This window comes from Pituophis catenifer, unplaced genomic scaffold (genome assembly GCF_029215685.1).
Source record: "Pituophis catenifer annectens isolate HBS135680 unplaced genomic scaffold, rPitCat1.0.hap2 SCAF_7, whole genome shotgun sequence".
In the NCBI taxonomy this organism is placed as follows: Eukaryota; Metazoa; Chordata; class Lepidosauria; order Squamata; family Colubridae; genus Pituophis; species Pituophis catenifer.
The window spans coordinates 70,274,581-70,298,542 of record NW_027256887.1 but is presented as its reverse complement, the minus strand read 5'-3'; the positions used below and the strand labels follow the sequence as shown (position 1 = coordinate 70,298,542).

The window sequence follows — 23,962 nt, the reverse complement described above, 5'->3', positions numbered from 1 at the left end:
TTGCACAATCTTTCTGATACTGAAGAGAAGAACATAATGTTCCTATGAAATGCCAAGCTTGGCAGCAAGTTTTTTTCAAGTGATCTACCAATTGTCCTTAATCAGTTCATCAACATTTCTGGTGTGAAGCTCAGCTGTTGCTGTCACAAGTTGTCTACTTTATTGTTCATGGCACAAATCACCTCTTCCTGATTTACCATCTTTACATTTTTTGGCCAGTGCTCCCATCAACAGTCATCACCATAAACAACCTGGGTTTGGTGATGAATTTCAAATGGAAAGACTCCTTCGACAGTCAAAAATTCAGTGTTGTTTAACCTGATGAATACTCACTGCAGACTTCCATTTTATAAACATAGTAACATCACCGTTTCTAGTAGCAACTTCATGCCAATTAAAGTGAATAATGCTAAATAATGCATCAGAGCTTCGAATATGTCAGTACTGTTGGTGACTTATACCACTGGAGGCATTGCTTTTCATTCTACGCTTGTAAACCCATCAGTGGTAAAATTTAATTTCCTATTCCCCTTTGGTTTATTTTGAAACATTTCCCTGATTATCTATTAGAGATACCTTCCATTTTCCCTTCTAGTTATAATAGTCACCTAACCATGCAGCACTCTTAGGTAAAATTATTTTAATCGTGCATGATGGAGATGGGGGCATATTATGTCACAGTAAATGGGTGCAGTAACTTTTGCACATAATTTAATACAGTACTACACACATTCTCCTAAGCAAAACGAGAATTGTATGAGTCCATATTCTCTGTGAACCTGTTGCAGCACCTAGCTAGTATTTAAAAAAGAATCTGAGAATAATGAAAGAGCTAAGATGCCAGGGCTGCGTACACTAGGTTTTGACAGTTATTAGTTGCTTTAATATAGAATATTTTCCAGAGTCTTCCAATGTTTTCTTGAAGCTTAAAGAAATTGACTGACATATTAGAATGACTTTTAGCAATTATAAAATCTGTTTGGTTTGTATTTTTATATAGGCACACACACATCGCTTGTATATTTTGGTGTGCATATATATATATATACATCCTACAAATAGAGAGACATTACTATTTAAATACCTATGTTAAACAAACCACACTGCCATGACATCCCAGATACGTACAGTACGTACATATTGCACTTTGTTAATCATATTCTTGACACCAAGAAAAAATGACATTGTGCTGCATTGTGCTGTTTTGAGTTGTTTTGAAATGTGCAAATTGTGTTTAGGGAAGTAGCATTTGAGCAACCTTGGTTGATTTTGAAAAGTAAGCAGTATTCAAACTGGTTAATAATTAGATGGGAAACTAAAAAGATAGACTACATTGGAAATTTGAAAAAGATATTTTAAAGGAGGCAAAGTACTTCATATTGTTGTCAAGAAAATTAAATATATGCAAAAGTCATCAGGAGTTAAGCTTGAAGATTTATTCTTAATTATATGCTGCTGTGATATTTTGCACAATATCAAGATCTGAACATCAGCAACATCACAAATTGTGATCACTGTACTGTTATAAATACACTAAATAGTCTTTCTACATTTTATAGAATCCATGAAGTGAATCGGAATCAAAAACTGGTGGAACAAGATGTTAAAGTTGCTATTTTCACATTGATGGTAGAAATAAACAAAAAGGGAAAAGCTCTGCTACATCAGCTTGAGGTAGATTTTATTTTCCCAAGGGACAGTATTAAAGTGGTCTTTAGTGCAAAGTACATGATGTTTATATTATGTATGACTAAAAATATCTGGGTATATCATATTTTATTATGGACTACTGCAACGCTCTCTACATGGGGCTCCCCTTGAAGAGTACCCGGAGGCTCCAACTGGTCCAGAATGCGGCCGCGCGGGTAATTACGGGAGCTGCATGGCGCTCCCACATAACACCGCTCCTGCGCGAGCTGCACTGGCTCCCAGTGGTCTTTCAGGTGCGCTTCAAGGTGTTGGTTACCACCTTTAAAGCGCTCCATGGCATAGGACCTAGCTATCTTCGAGACCGCCTGCTGCTACCGACAACCTCCCATCGACCCGTGCGCTCCCACAGAGAGGGCCTCCTCGGGGTGCCATCAGCCAAACTGTAGGCTGGTGACCCCCAGGGGGAGGGCCTTCTCTGTGGGGGCACCTACCCTATGGAACCAGCTGCCCCCTGAGATAAGGAGAATCCAAGACCTTGGTGCCTTCTGCCGTGCCCTTAAAACTTTCTTTTTTCATCAAGCCGGACTGGCTTAACATATTTTTAAATTTTTAATTTTTAATTGGTTTGTCATTTTAAACTGGGGCCAAATTAATATATATTCTTTTAATTGTTCTTAATGTTTGTATTGTATGTTTTTGTCTGGCTGTACACAGCCCTGAGTCCCTTGGGAGAAGGTGCGGTATATAAATTTGAAATAAAATAAATAAAAAAATAAATTATTAAAATATTTAAAGAATAAACAGTAACAAAATCATGCATTTTGGAAGATTTCAGAATTGGTAGATGAGATTGCAATCTTCCCTGCAAGTCTCTTCCCCATTGACTTTCTGGGAAAGCCAGTAGGGAAAGTCACAAGCATTGATCCTCTGATCATGTGATGTTATAGTCAGTGATAAATGTGAGGCAGTTGCCAAGAATCCAGATCATGGTCATGAGATCACAGAGGTGTTAAGACAGCTGGAATTTTGAGCGTGGTCATGACCCATCATTCGTTCCGTGCCATTGTAATTTTAAATAGTCTCTGAAGAAATGGTCATAAATCGAGGACTACATGTAATATCATTTTTCCTCTGATAAATGGAATGTTATCTATAAAAACTTAAAATAAAATTGGATAGTCTTTGTTATCCCAGTATTTTTTGTTCAAATAAGTTTTTATTTGTTTTAATACAAAGCAAAATGGAAATAGCCTTTGAATCAAAGATTGCCTAAGTATTAATATAGTAAAGGATTTCAATATTAATGATAAAATGTTCAAGGCTGACTCTGGTCTACTCTCTTGAAGAGATGGAATGTGATTATACACAAAAGTAGAGTAAGTTAGTGGTTTGATCTGCAGAAATGATCATGACCCTATCTTTCTTAATTGCAGTGTCTAGCTAAGGAACACCGGGCAAAGCTTTTACAACAGCAGCAAGAAGTGTCAGGACTTTCTAAACAACTGGAACACGTTATGAACTTTTCTAAATGGGCTGTCTCCAGTGGGAGCAGCACAGCCTTATTGTACAGCAAACGCTTGGTATGGATAAATCGTTAGATCGAATTTGCAATCCTTACACGGTTTTTCAGATTTTTCCAGCTCTTCTTTTTCAGAGATATATTTGCAGCAGTATGGACAAGATAATTTATAATGGAAGCTCATATTTTTAAGTTTCTAAATTCTGCTTTAAGTATAACTTACATTAGAAGCATTGAAGTTTGAAGAAAATGCTGTTCTGGAGAAATGTATAGTAAAAAACTTTGAAATCTCGACGTTGTCGACTTTGTGAAATTGTTCTCATCACAAAAGGTGTTCATATTACTATCATTATGTTGAGGAGGATCATTTTCTTCTATTCTTGATATCCTCAGATGAAATCGGCTTTGTTTTTCCTGTTTTTTTAATAACTTAGCTATCTTTTGAGGCAGTGGAAAAGAATAATGAAAATGTAAAAATCTGAAGAGGACAAGATTATTACAGTAGTTGTGATGTGTCAAGCAGGGAGCAGGTGTGGCTTGGTGCGAACAAAGAGGCAGAGACCAGGTGCTCTCTAAGTCACATTTATACAATGCTGTATAAAGATGGGTTCTCCCATAAGGCTGGAAGAACCCTGAATGCAATTTCAAGCAAGCATAGATAGGCTTCTTAGTTACATAACTGGAACCCTGCTTACAAGAAATAAGGTACAGAAGTTACAAAAGTACTTGTGTACACATCTTGTGGTTATGATCATATGTTTAGCTGTAAGCTTGTGACTACTTTATTGAGGTCTCCACAACTCGGAAGGCCTTGCTAAGACCTGAATTTTATTTCTTTCATTTCAACATTAGAATCTTTTTAGACCAATCATGAGAGTTATCAGAATCCTGATCAACAGGATGGTTTCAGTTTACACCAGGATTAGCAGTGAATAAGCTACACAATATAATTAAAATAGTTTTTGAACAATTTTATAGAAGTTAGAACCCATCATTTTACTTTTTTATTTACTGCCATCATAAATTGTATTGTAATTTTATTTTCTGCTTATGTACGTGCATAACAAATACCATTACTTCATTTTAAGACAAAGTATGCACAATTCTGTATGTTTCTGTTTGAGAGGTATACTGATGTTCTTTGCACAAGTGCTCCCTTTGCTCATGTGAAGCAAAGTTAGATTTTCTACTCATTTTCACTCTTAATTTCTGGTCCATTAAAAAAAAGGAACCTTTCTAAAAACTTTGCTATTAGTTGTTTATGTAACATCACAATTATGTTCATTAGAAAACTTGCAGCTTTAGTTTTCTGTGTAGCAAAATGCCAGTGTAGAAACTGTATATGCATACACAAAGGAAGACAGCTGGGGAAAGCTGAGAGATATTCCTATTGTGCCAATCTCTCCTTTCAAATGTTTATATAACTGATATACAGATAGTCCTCAGCTTACATCCATTTGTTCAATAATCATTCAAAATTGTGACAGTGCTGAAAAAATGGATGTACTGATCCTTGAAGCTTCAGCCATCACAGAAACCTGTAATCACGTAATTATCTGGGCATTTGGGAGAGCCATAGTCACTACCTTCCTTGCTGGCTTCTCACAAATAATGTCAATAGGAAAGCCAACAGGAAAGGTTACAAGTTGCTCCCAAACTTAGCAACACTCTGCCGGAGGGTGGAGCAGCAGGTGTCAGGGTGTCAGCAAGGAGTGGGGCAGAGGGCGGGGCATCAGCAGTGGCAGCCTTCTAACACAGTCCCAGTTTCTCATGTGGCCCCTTGGGAGAATTAACTGTCCACCTCTGATCTTGACAGACTTGAGCATTGAACCCTATCCAATAAGATGAAGTTCAGTGGTGAGAAAAGTAAGGTCCTGCACTTAGGAAAGAAAAACAAAATGCATAGGTATAAAATAGGGGGTACCTGGCTCAATCTTAGTAACTGTGAGAGGGATCTAGGTGTGCTGGTGGATCACTGCTTCAGTATGAGTCACCAATATGTTGTGGTTGCCAAAAAACTCAATGCAGTTCTAGGCTGCATCAACAGAGCGATAGCATCAATATCATGGGAAGTGCCACTTTATACTGCACTGGTGAGACTTGGAATACTGTGAGAGTACAGAGACAGAGTACAGAGAGTACAGAGAAAAGCAACAAAAATGATAAGGGGTCTCGAGACTAAATCATACAATGATTGGCTAAGGAAATTAGGCATGTTTAGCATAATGAAGAAAACACTCGGAAGATATTGATAGCAGTTTTACTTGAAAGAAACGACTTTCCCCTTCATCACAAGTATAAATGTGTTAGTAACTTGTTGCTATCTTAAAATACAATAGATGATCTCTTCAATCTGTATCTCATCTCTTACCTATAAGCCAATCCTTAAAGCCCTAGTCAGCAAAAATCTATTAAGGCTTACCAGAGATAACAACATATCTACTGTAACCTTGATGAAATAATCCAATTTTATCTTCGTTTAACTTTTAAGAATCTCGATTTTTAATCCCTTCAAATAATGTCTTTTTCATTTTTTCTTTGTGCTGACTTGAGAATTCTGGGTGCTTAAAGTTGCCAAGTTTGAACAAACTGTTTTATATTATCTTTCCTTAAGTCCTCTTTCTTTCATTCTGCTAGGAGATTATACTATCTTCTAATTATTTTCTTACATGATTCCTACTTTGTCTTCCTACAGTTGTTCTGCTTTCACTCCAGTTTCCTCACTACTTTTGTTTCACTCCTTTCTTCCATTATCTCCATTGTTCCTCAACATCCTCTCTTGACACTCTGTCATATGGGCCTATCTCACACTCAGAGCTTTTAGTTCACTATATGATCATAAATAATCAATTTAGGGACACTTAAATCCATTTAGTGTTGTCATGTGTGCACTTGTTTTAATTTATTTATGTGGGTTTATACGCTGCTCCAATCCAATAGAGCTTTGAGCACCATGACCTATGCTTAAATGATATTTTTAAAGCAAACAGGTCTGTTTCAGAGCAATTATTCACCCAAACAACTACCATTGTCATTAATTATTGATTCTCCAAATTAGACTTCTATACTTGCCTTCTCACTCATTCATTTGTGTCTTTTAACAGAATGATTTTTCCTGCATCACATTTATTCAGAATGTTGTATACTTTTTTCCCCCAAAACACATTCCTGATACTTTCATGATCACAATTCATTGGAACATAATATTACTATAACTATCATGCAACAGTCCAAGTATGTAATCTGATTATTCTGGTGCACATGAAAATAGGAACCAATGGATTCCAGAATAATCCAGGTGACCCAGCTTTTCTCTATATTAATTATTCATAATTTTAAACCTAAACTTTCATTTCTTTCTCTGGATTCTTCAGCTGCCCTGCATAAAAGTAGATCATTTATTTTGATTTGTTACATCTTTATCTTAGTTTCAAAAATGCCCAGTAGAATTGTTGGAAATCAGAGTGTCTACAAATTTAACAAATAAATAAAATATCTTTTTTTGTTTCATTCATTAATTCAGGCTCTTTACCTTATATTCCTGTTAACATTCCAAATTGTAGTCTTCCATATTCCTTGATTGTCAATAGATGGTCCCATGAAAATTACTAGGACATTTAATGTAAAGTGACCAATGGGCTATTCCCCATATGTCACCAGTTATGAGTCATGTTCTGTAATGTTCTGTCACACTGAGATAGTTTAATATTAATATAATCTTATTCTTTTTCTAGATTACATACCGATTACGATACCTCCTTAGGGCAAGGTGTGATGCCTTACCAGTATCTAATACTACCATTCAATTTCACTGTGATCCTAGTTTCTGGGCCCAAAATATTTTCAACTTAGGTATGATGAACTCCATTTGGTTTTGTTAATAGAAACTTTATATTATTTAATACGTTTATCACATTAAATAATTGTATTTGATTTATTTTAAGTACTTTTTGAAATAAGTAGAATACACATTTTATTGAACTCAAGATACTCAAGAACTCTTGAGTAACAATACACATTTTTCATTTTGGTTTGCCCTCCGTTCTACCTCTTATCATGGGAAATCCTATATGAAGATAAAATTGTACGTGGCAGTGTGCATTCTTTGTGTGTGTTCTGGTAAACTCATCTTGTTTTGCTCTATTTGTAGATGAAACAATGTCTCAGTTGGCTATAGGTTTTCCAGCTATGCATCATTATAATTTAGTGCAGGGCTGTCAAACTCCCGCCCCGCGGGCCAGATGCATCATGCATTGGCCACGCCCACACCTGGTTTAGCGAAGGGGGAAAAGTCCCGATACGTCACATGATGCCATCATGATGCCATGAGTGTCACACCCCTGGTTTAGTGCATCAGTCACAACAGAGTTCCCCAATCTTTTTGACACTGCAGACTGGCAGGGGGAGGGGATGATTCCCTGTGTGCAGTGGGCAAGCACACATGCATATACACCCACCACTCGTGCAAATGGGGATGCACATGTTCGCCCGCCACTTCCGTGCCTGGTTTCAAAAGGCTCAAGGTCTGGTAGTGGGCCGCAGCCGGGGGTTGGGGACCCCAACTTACAACTATGTATCCCAAAGTGTACAACTTTGTCAATTGAAGTGATGTTATATAGGAAAATTGATAATTTAATAGAGTGCCCTATTAATTAGACATTTGCCAAATATATACAGGTAGTCTTCAACTTATGACTACAATGGAGCTCAAAATTCTGTTGCTAAGTGAAATGAATTGTTGTTAAATGAATTTTGCCGACATTTTACAACTTTCTTACCACAGTTGTTAAGTGAAATATTGCAGTTAACAGTAACCCGGTTGTTAAGTGATCTGGCTTCCCCATCGACTTTTACTTCTCAGAAAGTCGCAAAAGGTGATCACGTGACCCCAGGACACTGCAACCGTCATAAATATGAGTCATTGCCAATCTGAATTTTGATCAGTGACCATGGGGATGCTGCAAGGTCGTAAGTGTGAAAAGCGGACATAGTCACTTATTTCAGTGCTGTTGTAACTTCAAACGGTGACTGAATGAACTGTTGTAAGTCGAGGACTACCTGTACCTGGCAGTTTGTAAATGCCTGGCCAATACCTTAATGCATTTATATTGTTTCAAGCAATTAAATCATGTCTTAAGTAATTCTAGATTAACAATGGATGTTTAACACAGAGGGCTGTCAATGATGCCAGAAAGAATAGCTATTATTGTGATAGAGTTATCTGTAATAAAATTGTAACTTATAAATAAAATTATCTTTATTCAGGTTCTTTGGTAATTGAAGATAGTGAACTCCCACCTCATATGCCTAAAAGCCCCGTGACGGAACCAAACATACAGCCACAAAGTGGCTTATCTTCAAATCAACTATCCAAGTTCCCAACGCAGATCAGTTTAGCTCAACTTCGACTTCAGCACATGCAGCAGCAAGTGCTTGCTCAGAGGCAGCAGGCACAGCGGAGGGCAGGTCCCGTGGGTCTCCCAGAACCTAGAATTGCAGGACCCGTGCACCAGACTCCTCCACCACCATCACTACCACCTCCTCCACCTCCTCAGGTAAGTTAGGGCAAGTCCAGAGTAGAAAACATTTAGCTATTTTGACTTTATTCAGAGGAAAAGGTAAAGTTAGCAAGGAGGCATTAAAAACATTATTACACAGATTAACATTTTGTGCATTTGACTACACTATATAACTGTATAATTTTTCTCATCCTAGGAGCTCAGGGGCCCCTCGAGAGTTCCTAAAATATTAATAGATTTAAGTCACTCCCTTTTCAGGCTCCTATGTAACTTTTCCCCTTTAAACAGATTGTGAAACTCTTATTTTTTCAGACTGCACTGCTTTATGTTGGAAATGAATACCACCCCCAAAATAATTTATCTTTCATAATTTCTTTCCCCAACATTTAGGAAAATATTTGTTATAACTAATGACCTGTTAGCTAAGAATGTTGCTTTTGTCTTTCCAGCAGCCACCTCCACGTTTGGTAAACTTTCAGAATCACAATTTCAAATCCATAGGACCAATTCCTCTGGCTCAGCCAGTGAAGTTTCCTCAAAATCAAAGCATACCACATGCATCTGTAAAGCCATCTCCACTGCAAATGGCAATTTTGGCACAGCAAGCCATTAAACAGGTACATTCTCCATGTATGATATATAATATTATATCTCATACAATCCAAAAAAGAACTTAAAATATGTTATCCAATCTATTTTGCTATCTAAAGATAAATTAGTCAGCTCAAAAGTTATATTATTGGAAAAGAGGCACATTTTTGTTTGTTGGTTTGCTTATGTATTTATTATTTGGAATAATTTTTACACTTTCATTTCAGAGCTACTTTTATCAACTTTAATAATAATTAAGCAGAGTGTTATTAATCCTTGTCCACAACATTTCATGCAGCTTTAATATCTCTTGTACATGGATTAGGAAATAAATTATTTCCTCCTCTCCCTTTTTCTAGTGGCAGATCCACAGTGGTCAAGTTTTGGCTACTTCATCGAGTGCTAGCAGTACAACTTCAACTCCCTCCAGTCCCACTATTAATAGTGCTGCTGGAAATGATGGGAAGACTTTTGCTCCATCTATGATTGATCTTAATTCAACAATGGGTGGTTCCTGTATCTTGCCTTCTTTACCAGATGTGAGATAATGCTATATTTTTTTGTCTTTTTTTAAAAGGTTTATTATTCCAGCATGCTGCTTTATTCTAATACAAAACTTGGTGGAGTTATGCCATACAGTTTGGGATTAAAGTATAGCTAGTGCATAAAGTAGTGACTTCTTTTTAGAGCACATTCTAGAAGTGTCTTTAATATTCTAATACTTTTCAGTCAAGTTCCAATGTGTTTATGTTCTTAATGACTTTTCCAGCCAATTAAGAGCTTGCATCTGTATAGCCTTTAAATTTCTTTAAAAGACTTTCTTTAAAAGTCTTCTGTCCCAAACACCTATAACTTTCAACACAAGATTGTCCACTTTGTAATTAAAGGAAACTGTAATTGCTTTTTGTTGAAAAGTAGTGAGATAATGTTTTCCTATCTAGAATCCTTACTGTCTCTCGTTATATTAAGATTGACTGTTCAGGAAGTGTTCCATTGGAAAGTATTGGGAAGAGAGAGGCATTTGCAGAGCACACCCAAACCAAACAATCTTCACGCAAAACTGTGCAGTCTCCTAACTCTTCAGTTCCATCTCCAGGACTTTCTGGTATGGCAGCTATTATCATTTTTAAAACTCTTATTATTACACTGTTAGGCACAAACAAGATCTAAAGCATTGGGAAGGAGAACATTAGTGAAAATACATAATCACATGGAAATAATATATCTAGTGCAGAAATAACGCTTTTGCTGGTTGCCAAATAACTATAGTGAAAAGGAAGTTATAGAAAGATTTGTAGAGCTTTTACAAAAAGACAATATAATAATAATAGAAGAAAAGATAAAGAATTTTAACCGCATATAGAATTAAATGAATATAAAAAGTAGAGATTCGTAGCTTAAGTAGTAAATGGGGGAGGATTATGGCAATCATGAAGGCAATGCTGATTATATATTTTTTTTTAAAAAAAGGTATCAGCAGCTAGACCACAACAAAAAAATGAAACTCTTTGAAAAAAATAAAATAATCCTTCATCTTGGCCACTGGAAGTTTTGTTTTTTGAAACTGAAGAATGGATGATTTGATAATATTTAAAGTGCCGTTTAATATGTATTTCAAATATTAATAGGTATTATGCAAGGATTTCTTTCTAACCTGATGATTTTTCCCCTGATGATTTAGGGTCGGTTACTGTCTCTGGTGTCCATCCTCCAATGCGTTCACCCAGTGCCTCTAGCGTAGGAAGTCGAGGCAGGTAAGCAGACCTGTATGACAAAATCGCTCAGATCCGGGGGGATTTGGACTCTGACTGGGTAGATCAGGGCAGGGTGACGAGGAATAGTCTTGAGAATGTTATCTGGGAGGAGTTTGATGCTGTGACTCCCGATGATGTGGACAGGATTTTGGGGAGACTTAGTGCGGCCACATGTTTGCTGGACCCGTGTCCCTCCTGCTTGGTACTGGCTTCCCAGGAGGGACACGAGGCTGGCTCCAGGGTGTTATCAACACTTCGTTGAGTGAGGGTTACTTCCCCACCGCCTTGAAAGAGGCGGTGGTGAGGCCTCTCCTCAAGAAGCCGTCCCTGGATCCTGCAATATTGGCCAACTACCGTCCTGTCTCCAACCTTCGCTTTATGGTGAAGGTTGTTGAGAGTGTGGTCGCGCGACAGTTTCCGCAATTCCTGGAGGAAACATCTTATCTAGATCCATTCCAGTCGGGTTTCATGTCTGGGCACAGCACGGAAATGGCATTGGTCGCGTTGGTTGATGATCTCTGGAGGGCTCGGGACAGGGGTTGCTCCTCTGTTCTGGTCCTGTTAGACCTCTCAGCGGCTTTTGATACCATCGACCATGGTATCATGCTGCACCGGCTGGAAGAGTTGGGGGTGGGAGGCACCGTGTTACAGTGGTTCTCCTCCTTTCTCTCCGACCGGTCGCAGTTTGTGTTGGCAGGGGGGCAGAGGTTGACCTCGAGGCCTCTCATTTGTGGAGTGCCGCAGGGATCGGTCCTCTCGCCCCTTCTGTTCAACATTTATGTGAAGCCGCTGGGTGAGATCATCTGTGGCTTTGGGGTGAGATACCACCAGTATGCTGATGACACCCAGCTGTACATCTCCACCCCAGGCCACCCCAACGATGCCCTTGAAGTGATGTCCCAGTGCCTTCCTTAAGTTTTACACTTTTGGGATGTGGGGTTATATTTTTAAGAATTTCCGAACCAATATGGCCATGAAACAGGAACACCCATCAATAGCCAGCAATGTATATTAATCTGGTAGAGATAAGTATACAAGGTAAAATACACAAACCATAATTTATGCAAAGAAGATATATGATATGAAGATAAATTTTATATTGCTTCTACAAAAAAACAAGAGAAATGTAAGTATTGTTAATTAAAAAGAGCTTAGATGATATTCTTTGGAAAGGTTAGATTTTAAATATTTAAAAATTAGGGCTTAAAAAAAGCAGAAAATATTTTACCTAGATGAAGCAAAAATACATATAGACAATTAAGGAAATTATTATCCTTTTTATCATTTTGTATGATAATACACCCATTTTAATTTTGTAGTTGAAATGTATTCAGTGTAGTTGAAATGTATGCAAAAATATTTAAAACATAATTTCAGTCACACTACTACATTAATCAGGCTTTGTGTTATCAAGATTGAACTATGAACTTTATAGAAAAATTATGGCACAGATTGATTTTTCCCACCTTATACAAGCAATCATTTCTGAAAGCAGTGTTGTGCTCTGATTCAAATAGTACAAAACCTGTTTTAATAATCTATTTGATCTTTTCTTTTTTTCTTACTTCATTTATAGCTCTACTTCTTCTGGTAAACCATCAGGTGCAGATTCAACCCAGAGAGTCCCTGTGGTCATGTTAGAGCCTATCAGAATAAAACAAGAATCTGGTGTACCAAGTGAGAACTATGATTTCCCAGTTGTCACAGTGAAGCAGGAAACAGATGAAGAATCCCGTAATCAAAATGTAATCACAGTTATGAAAAATAATCTTAAATACAAAAGGGCACTAACTTGTTTTATAAATTAGTTGAATTACAATATTTCTGCTAAAGAAATCTTAGAAACAAATGATGTTTATTTGGAGAGTGCAGTATCAATCAATGTTAATTTTATTTATGGCCAAAAGGCCCCAAAGCCACCAGAGGCAGATATGGTGACCCTTTCCCTGCAAGGCTTTTATATAGGAAAACCTTGCCTTTGTTCCTCAAAAATACATAAATGCATGCCCTCTAGAAATTCCAAGAAAGTGCATTTAGCCAGTGTCTGAGAAATAGTGCTTTGTAGACAAGCACCCTGTTCAGTTGGGATTTTACCATTTGTTCATCAAAATCTCTATGGAAAGCAACTTTTTCCTTATTTTAGCAAAAAGTTTTCAGGTTTAGATCAGACAGGACAGAATATTCATCCAATTACATTCATGTTTCCCATTGCATTTTCAGTTTGTGATTTTAAAACTTTTGTCCTGATTGAGACAGGAAGACTATGTGGTAGGAGGAGTTGATTTTCTTTCCACAGAAGCATTTTATATAAGGCTATGATGAAAAATATTTAATGAAGTCTTGGTGGCTTTTTTAAAAATCTAAGGTATATATGTTCAAATCTTTGATATAATATACTCTTGATAAGGGCATATCTAGCTGAATCAACTGGCTAGATAATACGTATAATTTGTCAAAGAGGCATGATTCTCTGTGTATATATTAACATGTGCAAAGAAGATACTTCATTCTGATGAAATTAGACATTTTTTTGTCTATAGTCCAGATTCCCAAGAGCCATTCTTCCCTCATTGTTACTGAATAGCAACCTCTCCTCTGAAGCATCCGTGTTGAGAACAGAAGCACCAGACAGTACAGGTGACCAGCCATCCAATGGCAAGGCAACATGGATAGGATCTCCACATGGTGAAGATGGCAGAAAAGATGATGATCCTAACGAGGATTGGTGTGCAGTATGTCAGAATGGAGGAGAACTTTTGTGTTGTGATAAATGTCCCAAAGTGTTCCATCTTTCATGTCATGTTCCTACACTCAGGAATTTTCCAAGGTAAAGTTTAAAGCCATTCTCATCTATGGCATGGACTCAAACATTATTTAAATGATTGTATCTGGTTTTAAAGCTAAACTGGAATCTGCATTATGAGGTTTAGTCTGTGGATGTATAAAACAAGATACCACTGTGTAATGTGCAATTGCAGAAAGTTTTCCAATCTTTAGCTCCTGCCCATATTTATATAGGCTGATAAATGCACCTGGATGCAACAGCTGTATTTGTTCCAATTTTAAAGTATAATAAATAAATCTAGAATAGTGGTTTTGTTTTTTTGTTACAGAATGCTGCTTAAAATCAACTGTCTCAATATTTTTTCCAACTTCAGTTATACAACTAAATAATAGGCTTTAAGTATGTATATTATATAAGGAGAACACCTCTTTTGAGTTGGTTATATTTCTGTGGGAACTGTGTTTTCCATTTAATGCTGTTAATCATTAAGAGATGTAAGTCAGTCTCCCAATTAAACCCCAAAGGTATCCATGGTATTGTTTCTGGTGCTTTCTTTCAATAGGTGTGGGCAAGCAAGTGTGTTGGATGGTGTAGAAATATGATAAATAAATTAAATAAGGGCAGCAATTTTAACCAATACTTTGTTTTCTTGTTGTCTAAGGATTACTAAGAAAATAGTTTTGTCAAAGTTAGTTGGGAATGGCCCTTACCAGCTTTTTCTACCATCTAGATAGCTCTCTTTCTCCTGTTTTGAGAAGAGAGAACAATTCACACAGGCCTACTATGGCAGCAAAGATATGGATTATTGTGGTCTTGGGAGGAGGAGGAGGTGGCAAGTGGAGAGTGGCATATTAAGAACATTCTACTCTTCTGTCTTATTCTTTCCCATAAAACCATAAAGTAATCATTTAGGAAACAAGTCGATCTGACCTTTTGTGTCTTTCAGTTTCATTTGAGAAGAATTTTAATGTTTGAACAATTTGATTCCACTCAAAAGTAATTGTATCTATTTTAAGGATAACTATTTTAATAGCTACCATTTTAGTGGTTGGGGATTCTCTATCTGATTGACAGAAAAACTCAAAATTGAACAACGTAATTTCTCCATCATTGGCTTCATTGTAACCACTGTATTAACTTAACATTCATTGCAAAAGATAGGTGAAAGAATTAGCTTACAAGCATTCAGAATGCAAAAATGGGAGGCTTATGTCAATCTTCTTTTTTCATTTTTTTCCCCCAGTGGCGAATGGATTTGTACATTCTGCCGTGATTTGTCTAAACCCGAAGTAGAATATGATTGTGATGTCTCAAGCCATGTTTCTGAAGAAAAAAGAAAACTGGAAGGTGGTCCAGGCTTGGCACCAATAGATCAGAGGGTAATTTCATTGTATTGTGTTAATTCTACAAACTAATTTTGAAAAAAAAGTGCAAGATAATAAAAATAATGAATTAATTAGTATTGAGAATCAGAGACAAGAATACAGATAGTAATAGCATTGTAACAATAGCAATTAGACTTTTATACTGCTTCATAATGCTTTACAGCCCTCTAAGCGATTTACAGTCAGTATATTGCCCCCAGCAATCTGGGTTCTCATTTTACCAACCTTGGGAGGGCTGAGTCAACCTTTAGATGGTCAAGATCAAACTCCAGACTACGGACAGAGTTAGCCAGCAATATGCATTCTAGCCTGCAATACTGCGTCACAGGTTCAACTCTTCTGATTTTCTATTAGCCATGCACATGTACATTTCAAACGTTCGAACTTTTCTTTATTAACTATTATAGAGTCCTGTTGTGATGATTTTAATGTTATCTATTTCAGCACTTTTTTAACAGTGATATCTGGATAAATTGCATATGTACCAATTTAGACTACTCAACACTTAGAATCAGAGCAGTATGTGCCTCTGAAATATTATGTTAATGTAAACCTGAGTTTCTTTTGCTTCAGAAATATGCCATTAATAAATATACCATATTTACATAAATACCATAAAATATACAAATAACATATGGGTACGAAATATGAAATATTCAACTTGCTATATCTAATCCTTCATAATTTTATGAAATATGCCTTTATTAGTGAAATATCTGTTGTCTCAGAAGTTCAAATGAGATATTTCACATTTGTGAATATTAAACTAAAAATATTGGTAGGAAAAAATCCATCGAGGGATGAGAAAAAAAGTCAAGGTTTTGAGCAAATTATGTTAAAGATTGCATGTTTATATAGTTTACAATGCTGTTGTAAACTTTCAAGATGATGTCCTAAATAATTTTAGTTATTTCTGTCCCAATATATAGAAATGTGAAAGATTACTTCTGTACCTTTACTGCCATGAAATGAGCCTTGCTTTTCAAGATCCAGTTCCTCCCACGGTAGGTTATTAATTTTATTACTAATCACTGATATTTGTTTGTACCCATTATTGGTTAAACAAGAAGATTTTTGTATTGTGTTTAAAAATACACTGACTCCATTCTATAATACTTTGTCTTCTCCCTTAATTATAATCTTTAGTTCTTTCCAGTTGCTTCTAGTAGTCAGCCTTCAAGGTCCCTCTTACCATATTTTTCTCTAATCCATAACATTTTGCCAGGGAAAGAATGTTTTACTCCTACATTCAGAATATTCATTTATTTTAAGGGGATTTTAAACAAACCACGTATTATTTCATAACCTTATTTCCAGTCAATCTTTTTTTTTATATCAAATTTATTTTATATCAAATCTGGCCCCTTAGTCCATTTAAGAACTCTCCAAAACTAATATTCCACTCAAACCTTTTGCAGTTTATTTCCAAATTTAGAATAGAATAGAATAGAATAACAGAGTTGAAAGGGACCCTGAAGGTCTTCTAGTCCAACCCCCTGCTCAGGCAGGAAATCCTATACCATTTCAGACAAATGGTTTTCCAATCTCTTAAAGAAATCTCATCCAATTTCTTTAAGTTCTTAAACTTACATGAAACTGCTTTTCCTGAGGATTGAAGGAAAACCACCCAGTAATAAAACGTGCCCTACTGTAGGTTCTTAATATCAAAAAAGGGTTTCTTTTTTTATATTAAGGTTTTTGCTGGTTAAAATTGAACGATGACACTTTATTATTTGTTAATAGATAAAAGTCTAAAAGAACAGAAATATCAGCTTTAAGTCCCATTTTTTAAAAACCCCAGCTGATTTTGAAACTCTTTTTTACTTCTTCCTGATAGTTAACAGAAAATGTAGCAGGAACCACATACCTCTAAACTGCAGCTGTGCAGTTTTAGCCAAATTGTATGCTTTGGAAAAGCTTCTTCTCTTGTCTGCAACCTCCTTAGTAAAATTAGGATGATAGGTACTATATTCTTTTTACAACCCCACTATACCTAGGATTTTTCTGATTTTTGTCTAGTTCTGTGTAGAATGTCATCTTTTATATGTACAATTACAAACAGAAATTGAACAGTAGAACTATTTATACTGGTTCTCCAACCCCAGACTTTTTTGTATGGTTATGGTTATTTTATACAGATGTTCATTTCCAATTTAAGAAATCAGCAGTCAGAAAAAGAAGATCTCCATAAATTCTATACTGCAGGTTGTTTAGGAATATTCTCTGTGTCAATCATACAGATTTTTTTCTACATAATTGAAACTGCAGGAAAGTAATATAATTATTTAAAAGATTGTAATTAGCACATTTTGTCATCTTCTGGTTTTTCATTTGACGCCTTGGTTAGAGACTTCCTCAATCTGTTTAAATTTTTGTTAGGCTCTGTGGAAACTGCTCAAGAAAAACAGTTCTTTTGGCTTCATAAATCTGCAGGATGTCGTCTTCTGCTGCTTTTGATAGAAATGGGTCGGGTGATACAGCTGTAGTTCACTTAGCTTTCTTGGTTCTAGTTGACGTATTTAGAATAAAAGAATCAGCTATAGCTGGTTGTACATTACAATAAATATTCTTAATTTACCAGTTTGATGAAATACTGCCATGTAGCATAGGATCATGCTACTTAAAGGAAAAAAGAATCAAGGAACAAGAAGAGAGATCAGCTAACATTTTCAGCCCCAACCAGAAATCCATGGTGCCATCAGCCTTGAAGGTGGCGGTGGCAATACACTCCCAGCCATTGCGTGACCTGGCAATTTTAAATTTTAACTAGCCAGTCTCTAGTCTTCCTTTTGGAAGGATAGTTGTTTAGAGGTGGTGTAGCTGCCATGGCAAAGACTTGGAGGAAATAGATTATTAGGACTCAGACTAGGTGTAGAAGTATGGAATTGAATTTGTATTTATTGCTCTTGTGGATGATCTGTAGCAGGGTTGGGATAGGGAAAATATAATCCTCCTGGCCCAACTTGATTTTGATTCTATTACTCATAGTATGTTCCTGGAGTACTGGCAAGGTGCGGCTTTTAAGCCTAATAAAATAAACAAATTCAATGTATAATCATCTGCAATACAGCTTGCTATTTGTTTTAGAACTACACAGCAGAAAATATATTTTTTCATATATTTTCATTGATGACATAGGAATACATTTCTGTACACCTAATGGCCATCTGGCTAAATATCTCCAATGTTCCTTTTTTTAATTCCAAAAAACAGAAAAACAAACCCAAACTAAACTTCTGAAAATACTTATCTATTTCTTTTTAGGTGCCTGACTACTACAAAATAATTAAGAAGCCAATGGATTTGTCAACAATAAAGAAGAGATTGCAAGCACATCACATAATGTATACAAAGCCAGAAGATGTTATAGCTGATTTCAGGCTAATATTTCAAAATTGTGCTGAATTTAATGAGGTGAAAAAAGAGTATAATATATTCTTATACATATGTTATTAACAAACCATAATTGTTAACTGGCATTGTGAAAGGCTCAACCCTGGATGTGAGTGAGGGTGGATGACAGGTGAGCCACATCTTGGAAAATAGTGATGGCAGCAACAATCTACCAAAATCACAACCCCAAAGAAACATTTGTGGCCAGAGTGTGAATGTCAATCTTCTAACCTACAGTTCGGCTATGATTCCTGCTCTACCCAGGAGTCTAATTTTGGTACCATGATAGATTACAGAACAATGTAATTATCATACACCAGTTCTCTTAAGAAATAATATATCTAATTACAAATTAAAATTTGTTTGTTTGCCATTTCAGTACAAGTAGTCCTCAACTTAAAACCATTTGTTTAGTGACCGTTTGAAGCTGCAAGAACACTGAAAAAAGTAATTATGACCATTTTTCACACTTAGGATAGTTGCAGCATCCTCATGGTCATGTGATCAAACTTCAGATGCTTGGCAACTGGTTCATATTTATGACAGTTGCAACATCCTGGGGTCATTTTGTGACCTAACAAGCAAAGTCAATGGGGAAGCCAGATTCACTTAACAGCCTGTTACTAATTTAATAACTGCAGTGAGTCACTTAATAACTGTGGCACGAAAGGTCACAAAATGGGGCAAAACTCATTTAACAATTGTCTCGCTTACCACAGAAATTTTGGACTTAACTGTGGTTGTAAGTTGAGGACTACCTGTACTATAAATATTATAATGAACTATATGAAAGTTACAACATACCTGAAATCCTAAAGAAGTGTTGCCAAAGTCCTTGAAATTTATTTGACTGTTTCCAAAATAAGAATTCACAAACATGTCTAGCAATATTTTATGTAGTTCATTTAGAAACATATTATCCTAACACTATTAAATTTAATTTCTTCCAACAGCCTGATTCTGAAGTAGCTGATGCTGGAATGAAACTAAGTTCTTATTTTGAGGAACTTTTGAAGAAATTTTTTTCAGATAGAAAGTTCTCAGTTCAGCCTTATTGCCATTCTGATAAAACTAGTCCAGCCCCAACAGATGACTCAGATGATGAATTTGTGCAACCCCGGAAAAAACGCCTCAAATGGGAAGAGCACCATTTTTTTAAGTAAGCTGCTTATATGTACTCTTAAGCATTTTTTACTTAAATATTTATCAATTTTTCATTTTCTAAAAATAATTTTTGACATCATTGATTTCTACACATAAGGGACATTTAACTGGAAGTAATGCCTTCCCCTGTTGGCATATATCTATCATGCTTGCTTGGAAATGAATTACACTCTCAGTCCAGGGAAAACTAGGATGTTTTGGGAGGAAAAAAAATTTAAATACAATTAGTTAAATTAGAATTGGAAATTGCTATTTTAAGAAAATGGGGACTTAGAAAAAAAATTAAATTGCCAAAGGATGTGGCTGGCCAAAATTATTATTCTTTACAATTTTACTATACTTAAACATTAGTCATTGGAGGGTAGAAAAGCACATGGTTTGCTATTGTCCTAAGTTTCTGGGAAGTACAATGAAACTGTAGTTTCCCCAGATAATGACTTGTGCCCTAACGCGTGGGGAGATGAATTAAAGTTCTTTGAAAATCTATGCTTTTGTGTCTTTGTGTGATCATATGAAGAGAAATCTGTTGGAAAAGTTAATCCATGATAATGGATGCATGGGTAGATATGGTAGGAGATGGAGAGGGAAAGGAACCAGTGCATATTACTATTGTTGCATTCTAGCCCCTATGCTTTGTCCAGAGCCTGGTCTCTGGAGCCTCAGATGCCCTGGACTCTGACTGTTGTGCTGAATGCCCCCAGCCAGCCTGTAATGAAGCTTGTCTCATATATAATTTGATTGTAAATGAGGGGGCTGACCAGGCAGGTATTGCCAAAACATACCATGCAGGTATCACCAAAATGTTTGGTGTAGGAGTGATTTCATCTCAGAAATGTGCCATCATGGGTTTGAAAGGGAAGGATAGGATAAGGGTGGGGTGGTTATCATTCAGTAGGTTGTAGTGACTTTTTACTTCCCCAGATGTAGCTAGATGTAATACACTTTGTGAAATTGAAACCAAGTTCCCAGCAGATGTCACACATGAATCTGTTTTTGTCTCAGGGCAATGGCAAAGTGATCTGAGTATTATCCCACAAAGTTGTGGGATAATTTTTTTTATTATTATTTGATTTATATGCCGCCTTTCTCCGGAGACTCAGGGCGGCTTACAGTGCGTTAAGCAATAGCCTTCATACTTTTGTATATTTATACAAAGTCAGCTTATTGCCCCCACAAACTGGGTCCGCAATTTACCTACCTTAGAAAGGATGGAAGGCTGAGTCAACCTTGAGCCTGGCGAGATTCGATCTTACTTTAATTGCAGACAGCTGGTGTTAAATTACAGAGCTCTGTCTGTTGAGCTATCCAGGCTCCTATTGGATATTGGATCAGTCCTTGACCCTAGAGTTCTCAGTAACTGTTTCCCAATGCAGAAAGGTTGTGCCTGGTTGTATGGCCTGTCCAAAATAATTGATGAACTGATTAGATCATGCCTTTGTGGACTCTGTGATTATGGCTGCCTGGTTTACAGAGAATTTTTGGGAGATAAGCAAAGGAAGTGATACATAACTCACCATTAGAGGCAAAGACAAAGGACAAATCTGACCAAGTAAAGTTAAGAGCAAAGAAGCATGCTTTATCACTCTTACTGTATCTGAAGATGGTGGTCCTGTTTTGGATAACAGGTCCCTTCTGAATAAGGAAGAGACCAAAGATGAACGCTTTCAGGGCCCCTGGGAGGACAAAATCTATCAAACTGGCAAGTTGAAATAGCTTGATTTTTGGCCCCTTGAAGTGGGATGAGTTGTCATTGTTGATAGGGGAACACTTTCTCAGAGTTTGTATATTATCAAGAGGTGCTCCTGGACTCTCAGTTGCAGCTGAAGGAACGGGGTAGCCATGACTAGGAGGTCTTTGCACAAATTAATTTTGTGTGTCAATTGCACCCATTTCTGGATCAGGAAGCCTGTTCCTAAGCTGATATAGAAAGCAATTTATCCATTTCAAACCATAGGATAATTAGGATCTAGGAAGGGAAATGAAGCATTATCCTCCTATCTTAACTAATTTTTCTCATTTGAATTTATTTCTTTTCCTCTTGGAACTCAAATCTCATTCTTCACATTTGTATTTTCATTTCAGATAACTGCAGAAGTAAGTTTAAACTTTACTATGTTACTTGTTTAAATTAATTCTAGAATATAACTTCTCTAGAAGAACACCAATCCTGAGCATCCAAACTCCACTGGCAGAGATTCATCAGAAGGTTTCAGTATATATAGCTTAATAGATTATCCTGACGTTCTTCTGCTATTTTCTACAATCATATAAAAATAATTAAGAAAATATGAAAGAAATAACCAAGAAGCCATTACACAGCTAACTCAAATACTGAAATATAGAGATCTTAAGCAGTTAGTAAATCTCAAGATAAAAGCCATTAATTAGCTACCTCTCAAGGAATGATTTTTTCATTTGTCCATCAGTGGAATTAAACAGCATATTCAACTTCATGTAATGGAATAAGGAAAGATGCAATACTTGACAATAAACATGACTTTATGCTAGGCATGTGTTTAAAAATCTATGTAAGGTTCACTTTATTTAGCTGATCAATACAGAAATTTGCATTTGTTTCAGATAATGGAAACAAAGTTACTAAAACTGTAAAACAGTAGGATAGTTTTTATAACAAATTGAGAAAAATGTGATCATTGCGGAAAAAAACTTGTAAGCAAAAACGGAGACTGATCCAAGAAATATTTAAGTAGTGGGTTATTTAATACAATGCAAGTTTCTGCTCTGTAGCTCAATATGCACAAAATTCCAGAGATGGGAAGATTTGAAGGAGTAATTTATATATATACCCCAGGAAGGGGAAGGAAAGGGGGGGGGAGAATTGTCACAGATATGCAGATTAATGTAGAAAACTCCCATTTCATGAAGGTATGAACAAAATATATGCACATGCTGGCTAAAACTATTGTGGTTTCCTGTTTTTGTTATTTGGCCCTGACTATGTGATGCACTTGAAACTCTGGTGACAGTTTTTAAACTTGATTTAAACATAGAGTTACTTTAATGATTATACTGATATTGTATTGGAGAGAGTTGTTTAATCTTGAACACATTTTGAGAATTGTTACAGGCCACACAAGTTTCAAGCAACCAATGTCCTCTTCTTCCAAGAATTAACGATCACTTTCTTTGCTGAAAAGTTTTTTAAAAAACAACAGATTTTAGTTATTTTTCATGAGTCAAGTCATTTGTTGCAATGAAACTTTACAATGTTAACTAATATTTTAAGTCTAAACTTAAAAAGGTGACACTTTTAAATTATCCTGATGGTCAACTGTTCTGAAGCAATAATTCATGAAAACTTGCATCAGAATATTCTTCCCTTTCATTTTTTAACTGCAATGCTATAAAAATATATCTCATTCCTCATAAGCCACTTTACACCATGATACCTTCTCATGGTTGCCATTACATACGGCGCCCCCCCCCCTTGGGTTCAAACAAATATTTCCCTCCTCAAGTCAGTTCAAAGTCAATTCTTATGCCATCTAATGGGAATCCCCCCCTGTGTGAGTAATGCTGCAATCCGCTTGGAACTTGGCACACCATCTCTCGCTACTGTTCTGTGGAAGTTGCTATTGGCTACTGGCTGACCCTGTGGGTCAGACTTCCAGACTACTATTTAGGCCAGTGCTTATGACAGGACGACTTCCACAGTTCTTGGGCCCGCAATATTCACACAAAACTTATGAAGATAGGTATTCCCCCTATTAAAGCCCTTATGTTTGGCCCAGATGCAGCCAGATCGCTGATATTCCAACGGTTGGATGATATTGAAAGACAACAGAAACTGGCACTTGATCCGGGAGTATGTTCTCCGTTTTCTCTCGGTATTATTCCCCGAATGCACCCCCCCCCCCCGCCCCAAATATCTCTCTATGCTATCCTTTGTTAAATACAGGTTGGCCTTTCTAAAGGCACGTTTTAATGTGATCCCCTCGAATGTCTTAGGTAGCAGGTGCTCAGGGTGTGTGAAATCCACTCACTGTTCATGTGACGACCGATCTCCAGAATCGTTGGCTCACATCGTATTTACATGCCCCATTATCGGGAGGTAAGGTCAGAACTTATCTCTCCCATCTGCCAAAGATTTCCTGGATTATCTGAAAATCTTAGTCTTCACTTCTTACTCCAAGATACTGATTCTAAGATTACACTAAAGGTAGCAAAATTTTTTGCTGCAG

The 23,962-nt window shown here is 36.5% G+C and overlaps 1 protein-coding gene across 1 annotated transcript in view; it reads left to right on the top strand.

Moving 5' to 3' along the window:
• The window catches only part of TRIM24 (tripartite motif containing 24), a 55,468-nt gene extending 35,244 nt beyond the window's left edge, over positions 1-20,224 (top strand). The window contains exons 6-19 of the mRNA XM_070947116.1: positions 1,560-1,674; positions 3,084-3,230; positions 6,904-7,021; positions 8,435-8,724; positions 9,138-9,305; positions 9,639-9,818; positions 10,249-10,384; positions 10,961-11,033; positions 12,610-12,778; positions 13,574-13,860; positions 15,062-15,197; positions 16,133-16,207; positions 18,468-18,617; positions 19,550-20,224. Coding sequence (XP_070803217.1) covers positions 1,560-1,674; positions 3,084-3,230; positions 6,904-7,021; positions 8,435-8,724; positions 9,138-9,305; positions 9,639-9,818; positions 10,249-10,384; positions 10,961-11,033; positions 12,610-12,778; positions 13,574-13,860; positions 15,062-15,197; positions 16,133-16,207; positions 18,468-18,617; positions 19,550-19,759 — 2,254 coding nt within the window. The 3' untranslated portion in view covers positions 19,760-20,224. The remainder of the gene's footprint in view (positions 1-1,559; positions 1,675-3,083; positions 3,231-6,903; positions 7,022-8,434; positions 8,725-9,137; positions 9,306-9,638; positions 9,819-10,248; positions 10,385-10,960; positions 11,034-12,609; positions 12,779-13,573; positions 13,861-15,061; positions 15,198-16,132; positions 16,208-18,467; positions 18,618-19,549) is intronic.
• The last annotated feature ends 3,738 nt before the right edge of the window (positions 20,225-23,962 follow it).